The sequence below is a fragment of the Mastigoproctus giganteus genome, chromosome 10 (genome assembly GCF_048544385.1).
Source record: "Mastigoproctus giganteus isolate SK-2022 chromosome 10, ASM4854438v1, whole genome shotgun sequence".
Classification (NCBI taxonomy): Eukaryota; Metazoa; Arthropoda; class Arachnida; order Uropygi; family Thelyphonidae; genus Mastigoproctus; species Mastigoproctus giganteus.
In genome coordinates this window covers 119,584,612-119,600,427 of record NC_143584.1, presented here as the reverse complement: position 1 = coordinate 119,600,427, position 15,816 = coordinate 119,584,612, and the positions used below count along the sequence as shown (strand labels likewise).

Sequence of the window (15,816 nt, the reverse complement as noted above, 5' to 3'; positions counted from 1 at the left end):
GAGCCACAGAAAAGGTTCGACAGGCAAAGGCAGTTTATGAGAAATCACTAGCAAACAGAGCAAAGAGGGGGGATAAAGAATTCTTCACATATATAAATGCCAAGAAGAGCAGGACAAACCAGATCGGACCTTTACGTAAGGGAAAGGGGATAGTAATAAATACACCAGCTGCCGTTGCAGATGAACTCAACAGTTATTTTGCATCGATATTTACAAATGAAAAGCCTTTTGTGGCAATGGGAAATTGTGGGAGCGAAGTTAAAAAATATGTAATTAATGATATTGAAATTTCGCAAGATTATTTAATGAAAAAACTTTCAAGCCTACAGACTAGTAAGGCTCCTGGAGTTGATGGAATATACCCTATAATCTTGAGAGAGGCGGCAAGCGAGTGCATTGAACCACTGAGGCTGGTTATGCGAGCATCACTAGACTCTGGGGAGATTCCCTTGGATTGGAAAAGTGCAAATGTATCTCCCATACATAAGGGTGGCTCTAAAAGTGAAGTGGGAAATTATCGACCTGTCAGTCTGACTTCAGTAGTAGGGAAAATCATGGAGGCATTGATCAAGGGTGGAATTCAGGATCATTTGGATCGAATTGAAATTCTCAAGGATACTCAGCATGGTTTTGTAAAGGGAAAATCATGTTTAACAAATCTGGTTCGCTATTTCGAAAGGGTCACTCACGAGCTGGATTTAGGGAATAATTTCGACATTGTTTATTTAGATTTCAGCAAAGCTTTTGACTCAGTCCCACATGAGCGGTTGCTTTATAAGCTGGAACAGGTTGGAATCACTGGAAAAATCCTTAGATGGATAGAAGGATGGCTTCAGGGCAGGAGGCAGAGGGTTGTGATAAATGGCTATTCCTCAGATTGGGTTGATGTAAGAAGTGGGGTTCCCCAAGGATCAGTATTAGGACCACTGTTGTTTTTAATTTTCATAAACGACATTGATGAAGGGATAGAGGGCGTGATGTCTAAATTTGCAGATGATGTTAAAATTGGTAGAGTAGTTAATGATCACTGTCAAGCTGAGCTTCTTCAGAGAGACCTAGATAGACTTCAAGAATGGTCAGAAAAATGGCAGCTGTGCTTTAATCCAACAAAGTGTAAGGTATTACACCTGGGAAACAGTAATCCCAAAATAACTTATTCACTTGGTGGAGTTCAACTAATCCCAGTACTGGAGGAAAGGGACTTGGGTGTTACGATACGGTCAGACATGAAATTCTCTGAGCATTGTAAACAGGTTGCAAGGAAGGCCCATGGTGTCCTATCGATGATCTATCGAACTTTTGCAAGTAGAGATAGGGACGTGATAATCCCATTATATAAGGCCTATGTTAGACCACACTTGGAATACTGTGTTCAAGTATGGAGACCGCACCTAAAGAAAGACATCGAGCTTCTTGAAAGGGTGCAAAGAAGGGTAACTCGCCTGGTTAGATCGGCAAAAGGGCGTCCGTATGAAGAAAGACTTCGAATATGTGGGTTGCAGAGTTTGGAAACTAGACACCTTAGGGGAGATTTGATTGAGGTGTTTAAGGCTCTGAGAGGCATCAGTAAAATGAATGAGGACAAAATTTTCAAGATTATAAATGATGCTAGAACTAGGGGACATAAATTCAAGCTACGCGGGGAAATGTTTAGATTGGACTGCAGGAAGTTTTATTTTAGCCAGCGAGTTATAAATTACTGGAATAAGTTGCCTACGTGGGTGGTAGAGGCCGACAGTTTGGGGAAATTCAAAGGTCATCTGGATAGTACTTTCGGGTAAGGGAAGCGCATAGGATGATAGGATTAATTTCCTTTTTATTTAATTTTTAATTTCATTTTATTATTTTTATTTATTTATTAATTATTATTATTTATTTATTTATTTAATTTTTGTTTTTATCATTGTTTTGTTCGGATTTTTTTTTTTTTTTTTTTTTTTGGCTGGTGCAGCATAAGCCATAGGCTTTCTTGCACCATACGGCCGTTACTAATACTAATACCTCAAAAGTCACCAGTCATACTGCATGATGGAAGAGATGGGGATGGGTGGACTGGAACTTAGCTCTGGAGACTAAACATGGGTTCCACCACTTCAAGCCTCCAATAAGCAAAGTGGAGGTATTGCACTGGCCGATGAGAGTCATCTACCACCTAGTATTGCCTGGTAACACAGAGGGGTGGCATTCCTCCATGTCGTGTGGGTGCCACACCTCGACCCCTGCTTACGTTGGTTCACACCTGGGTGGTCACCCACAGTGTGCTTGTGCATTGAGGTTATACCCAGGATTACTAACAGTCCCACCAGCGGGAAGGTGCAAGCAGAGGATTTGGACCATCCAGACTTCACTTAAATTGGGTCCGCTTGACTTGAATGTCACCCAAATGTCAGTTCCATCAGCATTTTATCCTCCCAGGTAGCAAGTACACCTTGTCTGGCATATCTGAGAGAATGTCTGTGACAACCTCAAGGACCTAGTAAATGTAAGTGTAACAGTAAGTGTGTTTGTAAGACTGTAAGGATACGAATATCACCGAGATTGGAACTGAGACAATTTATATTTCTAAAATAAATCAGGAAGTGTTTGGGAGGTTTTGATCTTTTTGCAGATAAGTTTGTTTGATTAGTTTGACAATGCTTGTTCTATTCAGTACTTAGAAAAGGTGTGGTGGACATGCTGTATGAAGTAATGAAATTTTTGGATATGGTGTATGCCTAGACTCCAGATACAAGCGATTTTGTGACCAAGTGTCTTTTCCAGTAAATTTGCACTCTCTCTTGAAGAAATAAAATCATTTCCTTGTTTTCAGCATTACACTAACACTCAGTTAGATTAGATCAATTAGATAATCTTCAGTAAAGCAAGCACTTTACTAGATCGGGGGAAAAGTAGTAGTAGTGGCATGTGATGCAAGAAAGCAAATGTATGAGCTTATGCAGCATCAGCCAAAAAAAAAAAAAGCCACACCATTCCCTCCAAATGCCTGTCCAGTTCCTCCTCAAATTTGTTTAACCTATCAACTTCCACAACGACAGATGGAAGTTTGTTCCAGCAATTAACCACCTGCTGGCTAAAGGCAAATTTCCGCACATCTATTCTACATCTGTCTTTTCTTAATTTGAATTTATGCCCCGTTAGGTTCGTAATCTGAACAAGTGGAAGGATCCCATCAGAATTCAGCGTGCTCAACCCATTCAAGGCCTTATAGACCTCAATCAGATCACCGCACAGGTGCCTAGTCTCCAGTCACTGCAATTTGCAGAACTTAAGCCTCTCTTGGTAAGAGGATCCCTTCATTCCCCTCACCAATCTTGTGGCCCTTTTCTGTACACACTCAAGTAAATCTACATCCTTCCTAAAATGAGGCCTCCAGACCTGTACGCAGCCCTCAAGGCGTGGCCTGACCATTGCCTTATACAGAGGGATAATCACCTCCTTTTCCCTGCTAGCAAAATTCCTATATATCATTGACCAAACCCCATGACCTGCCATGGCAGCCTGTCTGCATTGCTCAGAAAACCTGCCTGCACAATTACTCCCAGGTCTTTTTCATTTTCTACCACCTTAAGTGTAGTACCACACAGTTGGCACGTTTCTCTGGGGTTACTTCTACCCATATGCAGTACTTTGCATTTGTCAATGTTAAACTTCAGTTGCCACTTCTTAGCCCATCTGCCCAAATTATCTAGATCATGTTGCAGTAACACACTGCCATTACTGGCAGTGTGCTACTTCCAGTAATGGCAGTAAGTAACCTCCTTTCTTTTCTTACTTTCTCCTTTTTATTACTAACCCACTACTGCTTGGTCACAAAAGTGGCACTGCTAATTTTGCCACTGTGCAAAAGGTGCACAGTGGCAGATTTAGTACTGCAAGATCCTGAAGCCAAGATTTTATCTTGTCCCTCTGTGCCCATCTTCCTGGTGCCATTCTCTGGATGATGCTTTCACATGGAGGTCAGCCATATGATTGCTGTTAGCTGGAATCATTTTATAATGCTGCCATCTTCACTTGCTTTAACTATAACTGATTCAGTTAAAGCTTGCAGATCAATCCATGTCTGATCAAATCATTACTCAGAAGGAATGACCCATGTCTGATCAAATCATTACTCAGGAAATTTTGCATAGCACGGTATTTTTGAGCTTTTGTGCTGGGAAAACCATGCTATTATGTTAGATGTAATTTTCAACGTTTCCATTCCTTTTTGTGAACCCCTGCTGTTGACATGCTAGTCGTTATCGCCTTCGTGATATTTTTCTAAAGCACATTTCTGGAGGTCACTACCATAAAACGATAAAAACAATTTGCAGTTTCTGGGTTATTGGTCTTTTCTGTTAGTGCAATCAATTATATTTGGATAGTAAACTCCATCTTCTTGCATTTGCTATAGTACCGATAGCTAGAATTCTGTGGGTTTTCATGTTATTATGGTGAAATGTGTTTCCCCATCCATGAATTATTCAATCATATAAAAAACATAAATAAATGTTCAGAAACTCATTACTCCTTATCTCACTTGTGCGTGCCGTGTTCTTTGTTATTAATTGCTTATCATTTTTACTGTTTTAAATTTTGCAACCAAAAAAAAAAAAAAAAGTCAGTGAACAGAAATATCAGTTAGTTAGTGTAAGTTTGTTTGTTTGTTTGTTATTTGGTTTTTAGGAGCATTAGCAACTAAGGCCATATTGCTCCGGGATATGCGGTGGTCATTCTCTGACCTTTCCGCATCCTCCGTATTTGGTGGTGACGGGCTCGAACCCCGTTCTAATCAAGGAGCATGTGCTACACACTGGTGCTCCTTCCCACCTGGCTACGGAGGCGCCTGTTAGTGTAAGTAAACCTAAATTTATTTTTATTTTTCTAACTGGAAAATATACTTCCGATTTTAACCAATCATTTAACTTTGTTAATTGATAAGGTAATAAAGTTAAATGTGTGCTTTATATCTAAGCGAGGGTCCACTGTATTTTGTTGAGAGATCCCTGGGTTAGGGATCTCCCATTTGAGACCATAAAAGATTGTGCCTCCAAAGATTATGACTTTTAGCATTAGCATTAGTAGAGGCATATGATGCAAGAAAGCAAGCTTCTGCAGCATCAGCCAAAAAAAAAAAAAAAGCTCCCATTTCACCCCTCCGTTCGTTCCAAGTACCTGTCCAGCTCAGATTTAATTTATTTAGGCTATCAACTTCCACAAACGAAGGATGGAAATCTTTTCCACCAACCAACCACCTGCTGGCTAAAGGCAAACTTCTGCACATCTATTCTTCATCTATCTTTCCTCAGTTTGAATTTATGCCCTTTCAAATGATTATTCTGAGCAAGAAGAAGACTCCCATCAGCATTGAGCATGCTCAAACCATTCAAGGCTTTATACACCTCAATCAGATCACCTCGCAGGTGCCTAGTCTCCAGACACTGTAATTTGCAAAATTTAAGCTCTTTCTTCGTAAGAGCAACCCTTCGTTCCATTCACTAAACTTGTTGCCCTTCTCTGTACTCGTTCCAACAGCTCTACATCCTTCTTAAAATGAGGCCTCCAGACCTGTATACAGTACTCAAGGTGTGGCCTGACCATCGCCTTATATAAGGGGATAATCACCTCCTTATCCCTGCTAGAAAAATTCCTGTATATCATTGACAAGACACTATGAGCTACTCTTGCAGACCGTCTGCACTGCTCAGAAAACTTCATATCTGCCTGCACAATTACCCCCAGGTCCTTTTCGTTCTCTACCACTGTCAGTGTAGTACCACAGAGTTGATACGTCACTCTGGGGTTGCTGCTTCCCATATATAGTACTTTACATTGGTCAATGTTAAACTTCATTTGCCACCTCTCAGCCCTTCTGCTCAACTTTTCTGGATCCTGTTGCAGCAGTGTACTGTCATTAGTGTCCTTAACAACCCTGCAAACCTTTGTATCGTCTGCAAACTTGGACATTAAGCTTGATATACTATCATCAATATCATTTATAAATAATGAAAACAACAATGGACCCAATACTGAACCCTGAGGGACTCCACTAATTACATTAGTCCACGATGAGCAGTGTCCATTGATTACCACTCTGTCTTCTCCCACTCAACCATCCCTTTATCCATAGCAGCAATTTGCCTCCAATGCCACACTGCTCCAATTTGTGCAGCAGTCTTCCATGTGTAACAGTATTAAAAGCCTTTCTAAGATCCAAATATATATCAGAGTTATTCCCTGCATCCAGTTCCTTTGTGACCACATCATAGTATACAATCCATAGTATACAATTAATCTATTTCCCTGTACAGTTCCTAATTATACTCATCAGAGTCATTAGGCCAATAAGACACTCCTACTCTCAATTTTGATCTCCCAATGCTTATGTCACACCAAACTGACTCGACACTGCAGTGTCCAACGATGTCGACTGGCTTCACTTCCTTCGATTTTATGTGTTTGTTAACTAAAGTATAACCACTCTTCCCTTCCTATCTTGTCTATCCTTCCTATACACATTGTACTCCCCAAATTCCAGTGCTGTATTCCTTATATCTGTGTAACACCATGTCTCTGATATCCCAACAATATCTGCCTTTGATGTTTTGAGCAATACCTCAAATTCATCAAATTTATTTACCAAACTTCTAGCATTGGTGTACATGCAAGTATACATGCACCTGTTCCTATTCTTAGCTACCCTAACACAACCCATCCATTTACTTGTACTGCAATGACTTCCAACAGTCTCTGAAATACCCTGCATCTTGTTTTCCAGGCTGCTACTCATTCCAATAGAAGCAGTGCAAGAATAACTTTCACCTCTGCCAGTGGCTACTGTTAATCTATTAGTCTTTGTATCCCCCCAAGCTAGCAGTTTTCCGACTCACCTAACACTGCCTCGATAGTATCAGCAAATATTCTTGCACCCTTTCTATTTAAGTGTATCCCATCCCTGTAGAAGCAGTCTCTCCTGCTAACAAGTACAGTCCAGGCTGAAAAAAATTCTACCCCTTGAGCCTTGCACAATCTTCCCAGGGCCAAATTGATCCACAAGGCTCTCATCCTATACTCCTTCCTATCGTTTCTGGGCAGAATTGCAGACACTTTCAAATTCAACCCTATTTCATGGGTTTTTTTCAAGAGTGACCTGTACTTGTTAAGTAATTCTGCCGGTCTCCTACTCTTAATATCATTAGTGCCAATGTGTACAGCAATATCACCCTTTGTGCCCTTAAAAGATATCTGCTCTACAACGTTATCAACCTTTGCCCCTGGCAGACATACCCTGGTCCTGTTCCATCTATCCTTTTTACATAGCATGTTCCTCGTTTCCCTGACAATAAAGTCACCAACAACTACTAGTTCCTGTGGGACCAGTGCATTCTGCCTTGGGGGTTGCCGCTGTGTTGCGTGATGATCAAGTGCAAGCTCTGGCATTGATGTGGGCAGCTGAGATCTTGATGGGCCCCTCAGTTTAGATCCTTTGAGGGCATCCACCCTGTCCTTCAAGCTGTCATATAGGCTCATAACAACCCTGAGTTGTCGCCTCATTTCCTCACACTTCTTACATCGCTCGCACACAAAGACATCCCCCCTTGGCAATATCATGTCCTGTACCTGATGCTCCACAAACATCAAGCAAGCAGTGCATTTTAAAAGGCTGTGATTCAGAGGGCAACTCCCCCCCAGTTCTTCCCTGAGCCACAGCACTCCATTTAGCTTGAGCCTTTCTGCTTTGCTGCTCTGGTCTGAGTCATGATTCCGATTCAATTTCAATAAAATTTAAATTTCAGTACAAAATTATAACCCTAAACTTGTATCTCAACACAGTTGTAACACTACATATCTATATATATTTTTTAAGTTTCAAGTATTATCTTCGAGTTTCTTTATATCAGTTCCATATCACGTTATGTATTAATTAATTATGTTATGTTCGTAAAATCTAAGTTGTTATATATATTTAATTAAAGTACAATTTAATTGACAATGAAGTTCAACAAGATTAATAAATTACTGATTAATTGATAATATTATATACTATACTAAGCTAACGCTATCTAGTTCGGGATATAACGTATTGTATAACAATGGCGGCAAGTTACGAACTATAAATCTACGGACACTTAAATATTAATTAACTTCCAAAATCTCGCTGTCTCAATTCAGAATAAAACAAGGATCTTGCCTAGGTCTATAAGCTACTTACAGAAAATAATTTAATATAACAGTTGGTCAATAAAGCGGCTAACTATAGCTAAAAAACTTCCGGTTCGCCGGCTCTGCAAAACTTGTAAATTGTAAAAGACTTTTACATGAAATCTGGATGCTGCAAAAGAGATTGTGCTTAGCAGCAATGAAGAGGAAGAAAAATAAATGAATGTGCATTATCTGACATATAAGTATCACAGTTTGTAAGGTAAAACATTTGTTCAGTTATTACTATTTAAGTTAGTAGTATTATAAAAATAAAGTTAAAATATTAAGTTATTTACTACTATAAAAATTAAGTTTCAGATATAAAAAAAAGGTATATTTTTCTGTTAGCTTTTGGAACATAACCCCCATTTTTATACTGGTTCTTAGTCCCATATAACATGGTTTTGCATTACATGAGATTTTGTAGAAACCAAACTACCGTGTTATATGAGGGTTACCTGTACTTAGATTTCAGGAAAGCTTTTCATACTGTTCCATGTGAAAGACTGTACTACAAATTGGAAAAGTGTGACATTAGGGGTAAGTTGCTGTTATGGATAATAGGATTGTTGAGTGGCAGAAGACAGAGGGTGGTTATTAATGGGCACTACTCTTCTTGGAGTAATGCTATTAGTGGCATCCCCCAAGGTTCAGTTCTGACCCATGTTATTTTCTATATTTATTTATTTTATTTATTTATTTTTTTGGGTAGTTGTTGGCACATAAGCTTCTGTGGCCATAATGCACCTCTCAAGGTTTTTGCAGTACTTTGATCCAAGCCTGAGGTGGGAATCGAACCCGCGACCTTTGGGTTGCCAGGCAGGCACTTTACCCACCCAGCTAACCCGATCAACTCTATATTTATTAATGATATTGATGAAAGCATATCAACTTTAATGTCTGCTATGATGCAGACATTAAAGTTGATGGCCTGGTGGTAAATGGGCCCAGTAAATGTGATGCAGACATTAAAGTTGGTTGGCCTTGTGGTAAATGGGCCCAGTTGGTAATTGGAATCAAGGGATACTACTACAACAAGACAAAAAAAAATTAGACAGATGAGCTGAGATGTGGTAGTTGGGAGTTTTCATTGATAAATGCAAGTAATGCATATGGTCACACTAATCCCGTAATAACATATTACTTGATACAGAAATATAGAGAACAAAAACACCCGGATTAATTGTGCAGTCTGATATGAAGTTCTCAGAGCAGTTCAGGCAGGCTGCTAGAACAGCTCAGGATGGTTTTTTTTTTTTTTTTTTTTTTTTTTTTTTCAGTTTTATGTAAGAATTTTTCCAGTAGAGACATGGAAATGATTATTTCATTGTATAAGGCAATATTTAAGTTGCACCTTCAGTACTGCATTATAGGTCTGGTAGCTTCATTTCAAGAAGGATGTGTATCTGTTGGATTGGGTGCAGAGAAGAACAAAAATTAGCCATGGACAGAAAAAGAGTACTCTTTTCTGACTAATCCTGTTCAGGTTGATTTCTGCAAATTGCAGCTCTTGGAGACTGGACATCTGAAAATATATCTGATTGGAGTGTTTGTGACTTTAAATGGATTGAATAAACTAAATGCTGATTCCATCATTACTCTTTCTGAGATAACACACGAGGAGACATATTAAATTGAAAAAAGGATTGTTGCAGGAATGATATGCAAATATTTGCTATCAGCCAGAATAACTGATTGTTGGAACAAACTTTCATCATATTGTGGAAGCAGGTAGCTTGAATAAAGTTAAAGAAGGATTAGATAAATAGTTAAAGGGGATGTATAGAAGGGAGTTGGGTTTTTTTTTTTTTTTTTTTTTTTGAAAGGCTCTGTAAAGCTTGCTTCCTTGCATCATTTGCTTAAATTAATACTAGTATACTCTTGGTGTATTCATTTTATTACTGACCATATTATACTTCCACCATACATTTTTATTAATAGAAATGACATTATTTAAATTTATCATATAATTAAGCAGTTTTATTTTTGTTTTTAAGAATACAAATGAAAGACAAAGGTGCTTTGAAGACCGTCTAGTTTCTTTATGTCAGCGTCTTATGGGTGCCCTGTGGAACACTGATGACCCAGTACCTATCAAAAGTACAACATATTCAGACCTAACCCTTCTGCACCTTGCTGCAGCACTAGGGTACAGTCGATTAACATGTACACTCCTCCATTGGAGAACTGAGAATCCTTCATTAACACTTGAATCAGAAGTAGATGCATTAAGTAAGGACAAAAATGGCTGTACGCCTCTTGTAAGTATCTTTAATAATTTCTTTTTTAATATAATTTTATATATTCTTTACTATTACTTCTTTAAAAGATTTTAAAATATTGAAAATAAGAGCATTTTAAAAATTGTACTTGTGCTCATGCTATCATGATATTTATTGTCAGTAACTTTCTAATGTAGGATCTCCTTGGCTGAAAATGTGAAATTAGTCTTCTCCTTTTATCACACTCCTCTACAGATCACAAAAAATATTTATTTATTTATTTCCTTAAAAAAGAACTTTTTCCAGTCTTTCTTCACATCATGTGTTCTGGCAAAATGGTAGGAAAAAACAGTGAAGCAATAGTGACATGAGTAATTATAAACCTGTTAGCTTAACTTCTGTTCCAAGGAAAATAATGAAGTCATTGGTTAAAAATTAAATGCAGGATCACCTACACAGGAATACAATTATATTGCAATTACAGCATGGATTTACTAAAGGGCAATCTTGTCTGACCAAACTTATTGGATACTATGATGCATTACAAAGGAACCGGATGCAAAAAATAATTTTGATATAATATACTTGGATTTTAGGAAAGACTTTGATACTGTTGCATATAAAAGACTGCTGTACAAATTGGAGCAATGTGGCATTTAAGGAATTTAAAGGAGGTTGAGTGGGAAAAGACAGAGTTGTTAATGAACTAGTGTTATTAGTATAGGTCCCTAGGGTTCAATGCTAGGCTCATTGTTGTTTTCTATATTTATTAATGATATTGATGAAGGTATATCAGGCTTAATGAATACATTTGCAGATTATACAAAGGTTGTTAGTGACAGTAATACTGCAACAAGATCTAAAAATATTAGGCAGATGGGCTGAGAAATGGCAGTTGAAGTTCAACATTGACAAACAAGGTACTGCACATAGGTAGCAGTAATCCCAAATTAACATACCAACTGCAATACTTCTCAGGGTGATAGAAAATGAAAAAGACCTGAGAGTAATTGTGATATCAGATATGAAGTTCTCTGAGCAATGCAAACAGAACAGCTCAACAATATACAGGAACTTTGCTAGCAGGGGAAAAGGGGATGATTATCTCATTCTCCAAGGCCAATGGTTAGGCTACATCTTGAGTACTGCATACACGTCTGAAGGTCTCATTTTAGGAAATGTATATATGCTGAATGGGTGCAGAGAAAGGCAATGAGATTAGTGAAGGGAACAAAAGGATGGTCTTATCAAGAAAAGCTTAATTTCTCAAAACTGCAGCGTCTGAAGACTAGTCACCTGTGAGGTGATCTGATTGAAGTATTTAAGGCTCTATATGGACTAAATGCTGATGGCATCCTTCCTTTTACTCATACATGAGGGTGCAGAAATTCAAACTGAGAAAGGATGGTTGTAGAATAGATATTCAGATATTTGCCTTCAGCCAGTGGGTGGTTAATTATTGGAACAAAACATCCATCTGTTGTTGTGGAAGTGGATAGTCTATATAAATTCAAGGAAAAACTAGACAAATTATTGTAAGGGATGGACAGATGATATGGGAAGGTTTTTTTTTTTTTTTTTGTTTTTTTTTTTGTGTTTTTTTGGCTGATGGTTTCTAAGCTTGCTTTTTTGTATCATGTGCCACTACTACTAATATTCTCTGGTGACTTAAATATTAATAACTCCAACTTTCCATTTTGCACTTTTAACTGACTTAATTGGTAGATTCTGAGGCTTCTGCTTTTACTGAATACCTTATAATTGCTCACTTATCATCTAGAATATGCAAGTCTTAACAATGCTTCCACTTCATCTTTTCCTCACCAACCCTGCAAAATGCACAGTTAGCATTAGTAGAGGCATACGATGCAAGAAACCAAGCTTATGCAGCATCAGCCAAAAAAAAAAAAAAAAACTACTCCCGTTTCACCCCTTCATTCATTCCAAATACCTGTTCAGCTCAGCCTTAAATTTATTTAGGCTATCAACTTCCACAACAAAAGATGGAAGTCTGTTCCACCAGTCAACTACCCACTGCCTAAAGGCAAACTTTCGCACATCTATCCAACAACTGTCTTTCCTCATTTGAATTTATGCCCTCTCAGGCGATTATTCTGAGCAAGAGGAAGAATCCCATCAGCATTGAGCATGCTCAAACCATTCAAGGCTTTATACACCGCAATCAGATCACTTCACAAGTGCCTAGTCTCCAAACACTGTAATTTGCAAAACTTAAGCCTTTCTTTGTAAGAGCAACCCTTCATCCCATTCACTAATCTTATTGCCCTTCTCTGCACTCATTCCAACAGCTCTACATCCTACTTAAAATGAAGTCTCCAGACCTGTATACAGTACTCAAGGTGTGGCTTATTACTGTCAATCCCTCACTTTAGGAAAGATGTAGATCTTAACGTGTGCAGAGAAGGGCAACCAGATTGGTAAAGTGAACAAAAGGGTGCTCTTACCAAGAAAGGCTTCGGTTCTGCAAATTGTAGTGGCTGGAAAGTAGGCACCTGCAGGGAAATTGTTGTGTTTAAGGCCTTGAATGGATTGAGTAAGTTAATTGTTTCCTTTTCCCTCTTTCTGAGACAAGCTGCATAAATTCAAAATGAGGAAGGATGTTTGCAGATTATAAATAAGGAGATTTTTGCCTTCATCTAGTGGATGGTTAATTATTGGAACAAACATCCATCTGTTGTTACAGAAGTGGCCAGTCTGTATAAATTCAAGAACTAGACAAATTCTTGGATGGTATGTATAGGGGTGTTTTTTTTTTTTTTTTTTTGTTGGCCGATGTTTTATAAGCTTACTCTCTTGCATCATTTTTCACTAGTACTAAAATTGATAAATTAGATCATTATGAAAACAGTCTATAGTTAATGTATAAGTCTGTAGTTTTTTGCATTTCCTTTAAATGTCCAAAGACTTTACTACATTGTTTATCCAACTGTCAGAGGAAGATTCCCCCCCCCCTAATTATGGCAAGTTAAAATTGAGGGAATACAATAAGCCTTATTAATTTGGTCTTCACTAATTCAGATTCTCTATATCTCAACCTGACTTCTTTTTATGTATACATTTTATTTATGTCAGAAATTTAATGATACATTTCCAAAGATCTTTCAGGATGGTTTCACACTCACTTTGTAAAAGAAATAAAATCATTTAAAAAGAAAAATTAAATGTAAATGAAAACATTGCAACATTTTGATTGTTAGATAATGCCTATGCACATCCTTCTGGTGAAATTTCATCAAACAGTGATGGCAATATCAATTGCCTTTTCTTACCTCCCAATACCACAGCCTTATACAAACAATGAATAATGGAGTCACACTCAGCTGTAAACATCTGTACTGGTGGAAACAGCTTAAGAGCAGTTTTTTTGACAATTCTGACAAGATAAGATGTAGTGGCCAATAACAAAATTTATATTATAAAAATGTGGAATGTACCCTGGGCTGGAAGTTAGAATGACATAAAGCAGAGTACAATAGTAAGTGCATGTAAAAAACTATTAATTCATGATGATATTCTTATTGATTTAGATGGAATCAAAGATTAAGATTGTCAAAATGTGTTTCACAAAAGTGACAAGGAGGAATATTAATTTGGATGATGGAATATTAATTTGGACTGTAAGAACATAGAATGAGATGAAATAGTAACATTTCAAGGAAAATATTGATAGGTGAAGTGAGAAGTGAAGAAAAATAAGAATAAAGTAAAGAAGAAAATATTCAATTACATGCTTTAATACTCTTATTAAATATGCAAATTCTAATGAGGAATTTGAAATTAATTTTACACTGCAAGGGAAATGAAGAACAGAGTTATGAAATAACAAAAAACAGTAAATTCTAAGTGGGAAGCATTTAAGGAATTAATCGTGGAAGCTACTAAAAGTTTCATACCTATTAAGAAATATTGTTCAAGGTTTAGGCCTAAATGGTTATCTAATGAACTAACGAGACTCGTAATAGAGAAGAAAAATACATGGGATGCATATAAATTATCAAGCGACTCAGAAGCCTATGGCAGATATAAGCTAGTCTGTAATCAGGTGACAAAGGAGGTTAGGCAGGCGAAGGCAGATTACGAGAAATCCTTGGCAAAAGATGCTAAGAAAAACAGCAAGGATTTCTTTACTTATATAAACTCTAAATGGAAGGGGATGAATCTGATTGGTCCACTTGACATCGATGGTTCGACTGTTGATGATCCTGCTCAGATAGCAAACAAACTGAATGAGTATTTTGCATCTACATTCATACATGAGGAATTATTAAGGTTTGAAAATGGCAGAAGGTTATGAAATTGTAGCAGGATACTTAATGATTTTGTAATAACGGAAAGCAAAGTGGAGGAGAAATTGTTGAAGTTAAACATAAGCAAAGCACCTGGGGTGGATGGGATCTATCCAGTTATATTAAAGGAGGTGGCAAAGCAACTAAGCAAACCCTTAGCCATAATTATGAGAGTGTCCTTGGACTCAGGGGAGGTTCCCACGGACTGGAGATGTGCAAATGTATCCCCAATTCACAAAGGGGGATCGAAGGGTGACACGAGTAATTACAGACCAGTTAGTTTAACTTTTGTTCCAGGTAAAATAATGGAGTCACTGGTTAAAGATGCATTGCAGGATCATCTAGACAAGACTGCAGCAATAATTCAGACACAGCATGGGTTTGTTAAGGGAAGGTCTTGTCTGACAAATTCGATAGGATATTATGATGTGGTTACAAAGGAACTGGATGCAAAAAATAATTTTGATATCATATATTTGGATTTCAGGAAAGCTTTTGACACTGTTGTGCATGGAAGACTATTGTACAAATTAGAGCAGAATGGTATTAAGGGTAAGTTGCTACAATGGATAAAAGGATGGTTAAGTGGGAGAAGACAGAGGGTGGTAATCAATGGGTGCTGCTCTTCTTGGACTAATGTTATTAGTGGAGTCCCACAGGGTTCGGTGTTAGGTCCACTGTTGTTTTGTATATTTATCAGTGATATTGATGAAGGTATATCAGGCTTAATGTCAAAGTTTGCAGATGATACAAAGGTTGGCAGGGTTGTTAATGACAGTAATGGGAGTGTGCTACTGCAACAGGATCTAGATAATTTGGGCAGATGGGCTAAGAAGTGGCAACTGAAGTTTAACCTTGACAGATGCAAAGTACTGCATAGCATATGGGTAGAAGTAATCCCAGAGAAACGTACCAACTGTGTGGTACTACACTTAAGGTGGTAGAAAATGAAAAAGACCTGGGAGTAATTGTGCAGGCAGATATGAAGTTTTCTGAGCAATGCAGACAGGCTGCCAGGGCAGGTCATGGGGTTTTGTCAATGATATATAGGAATTTTGCTAGCAGGGAAAAGGAGGTGATTATCCCTCTGTATAAGGCAATGGTCA

At 37.9% G+C, this 15,816-nt stretch overlaps 1 protein-coding gene across 1 annotated transcript in view; it reads left to right on the top strand.

Moving 5' to 3' along the window:
* LOC150079255 (calmodulin-binding transcription activator 1-like) overlaps positions 1 to 15,816 on the top strand; it is a 927,385-nt gene that overhangs the window by 703,321 nt on the left and 208,248 nt on the right. Inside the window, exon 13 of the mRNA XM_090383006.1 lies at positions 10,179 to 10,442. Within this exon, the coding sequence (XP_090239132.1) occupies positions 10,179 to 10,442 (264 nt within the window). The remainder of the gene's footprint in view (positions 1 to 10,178; positions 10,443 to 15,816) is intronic.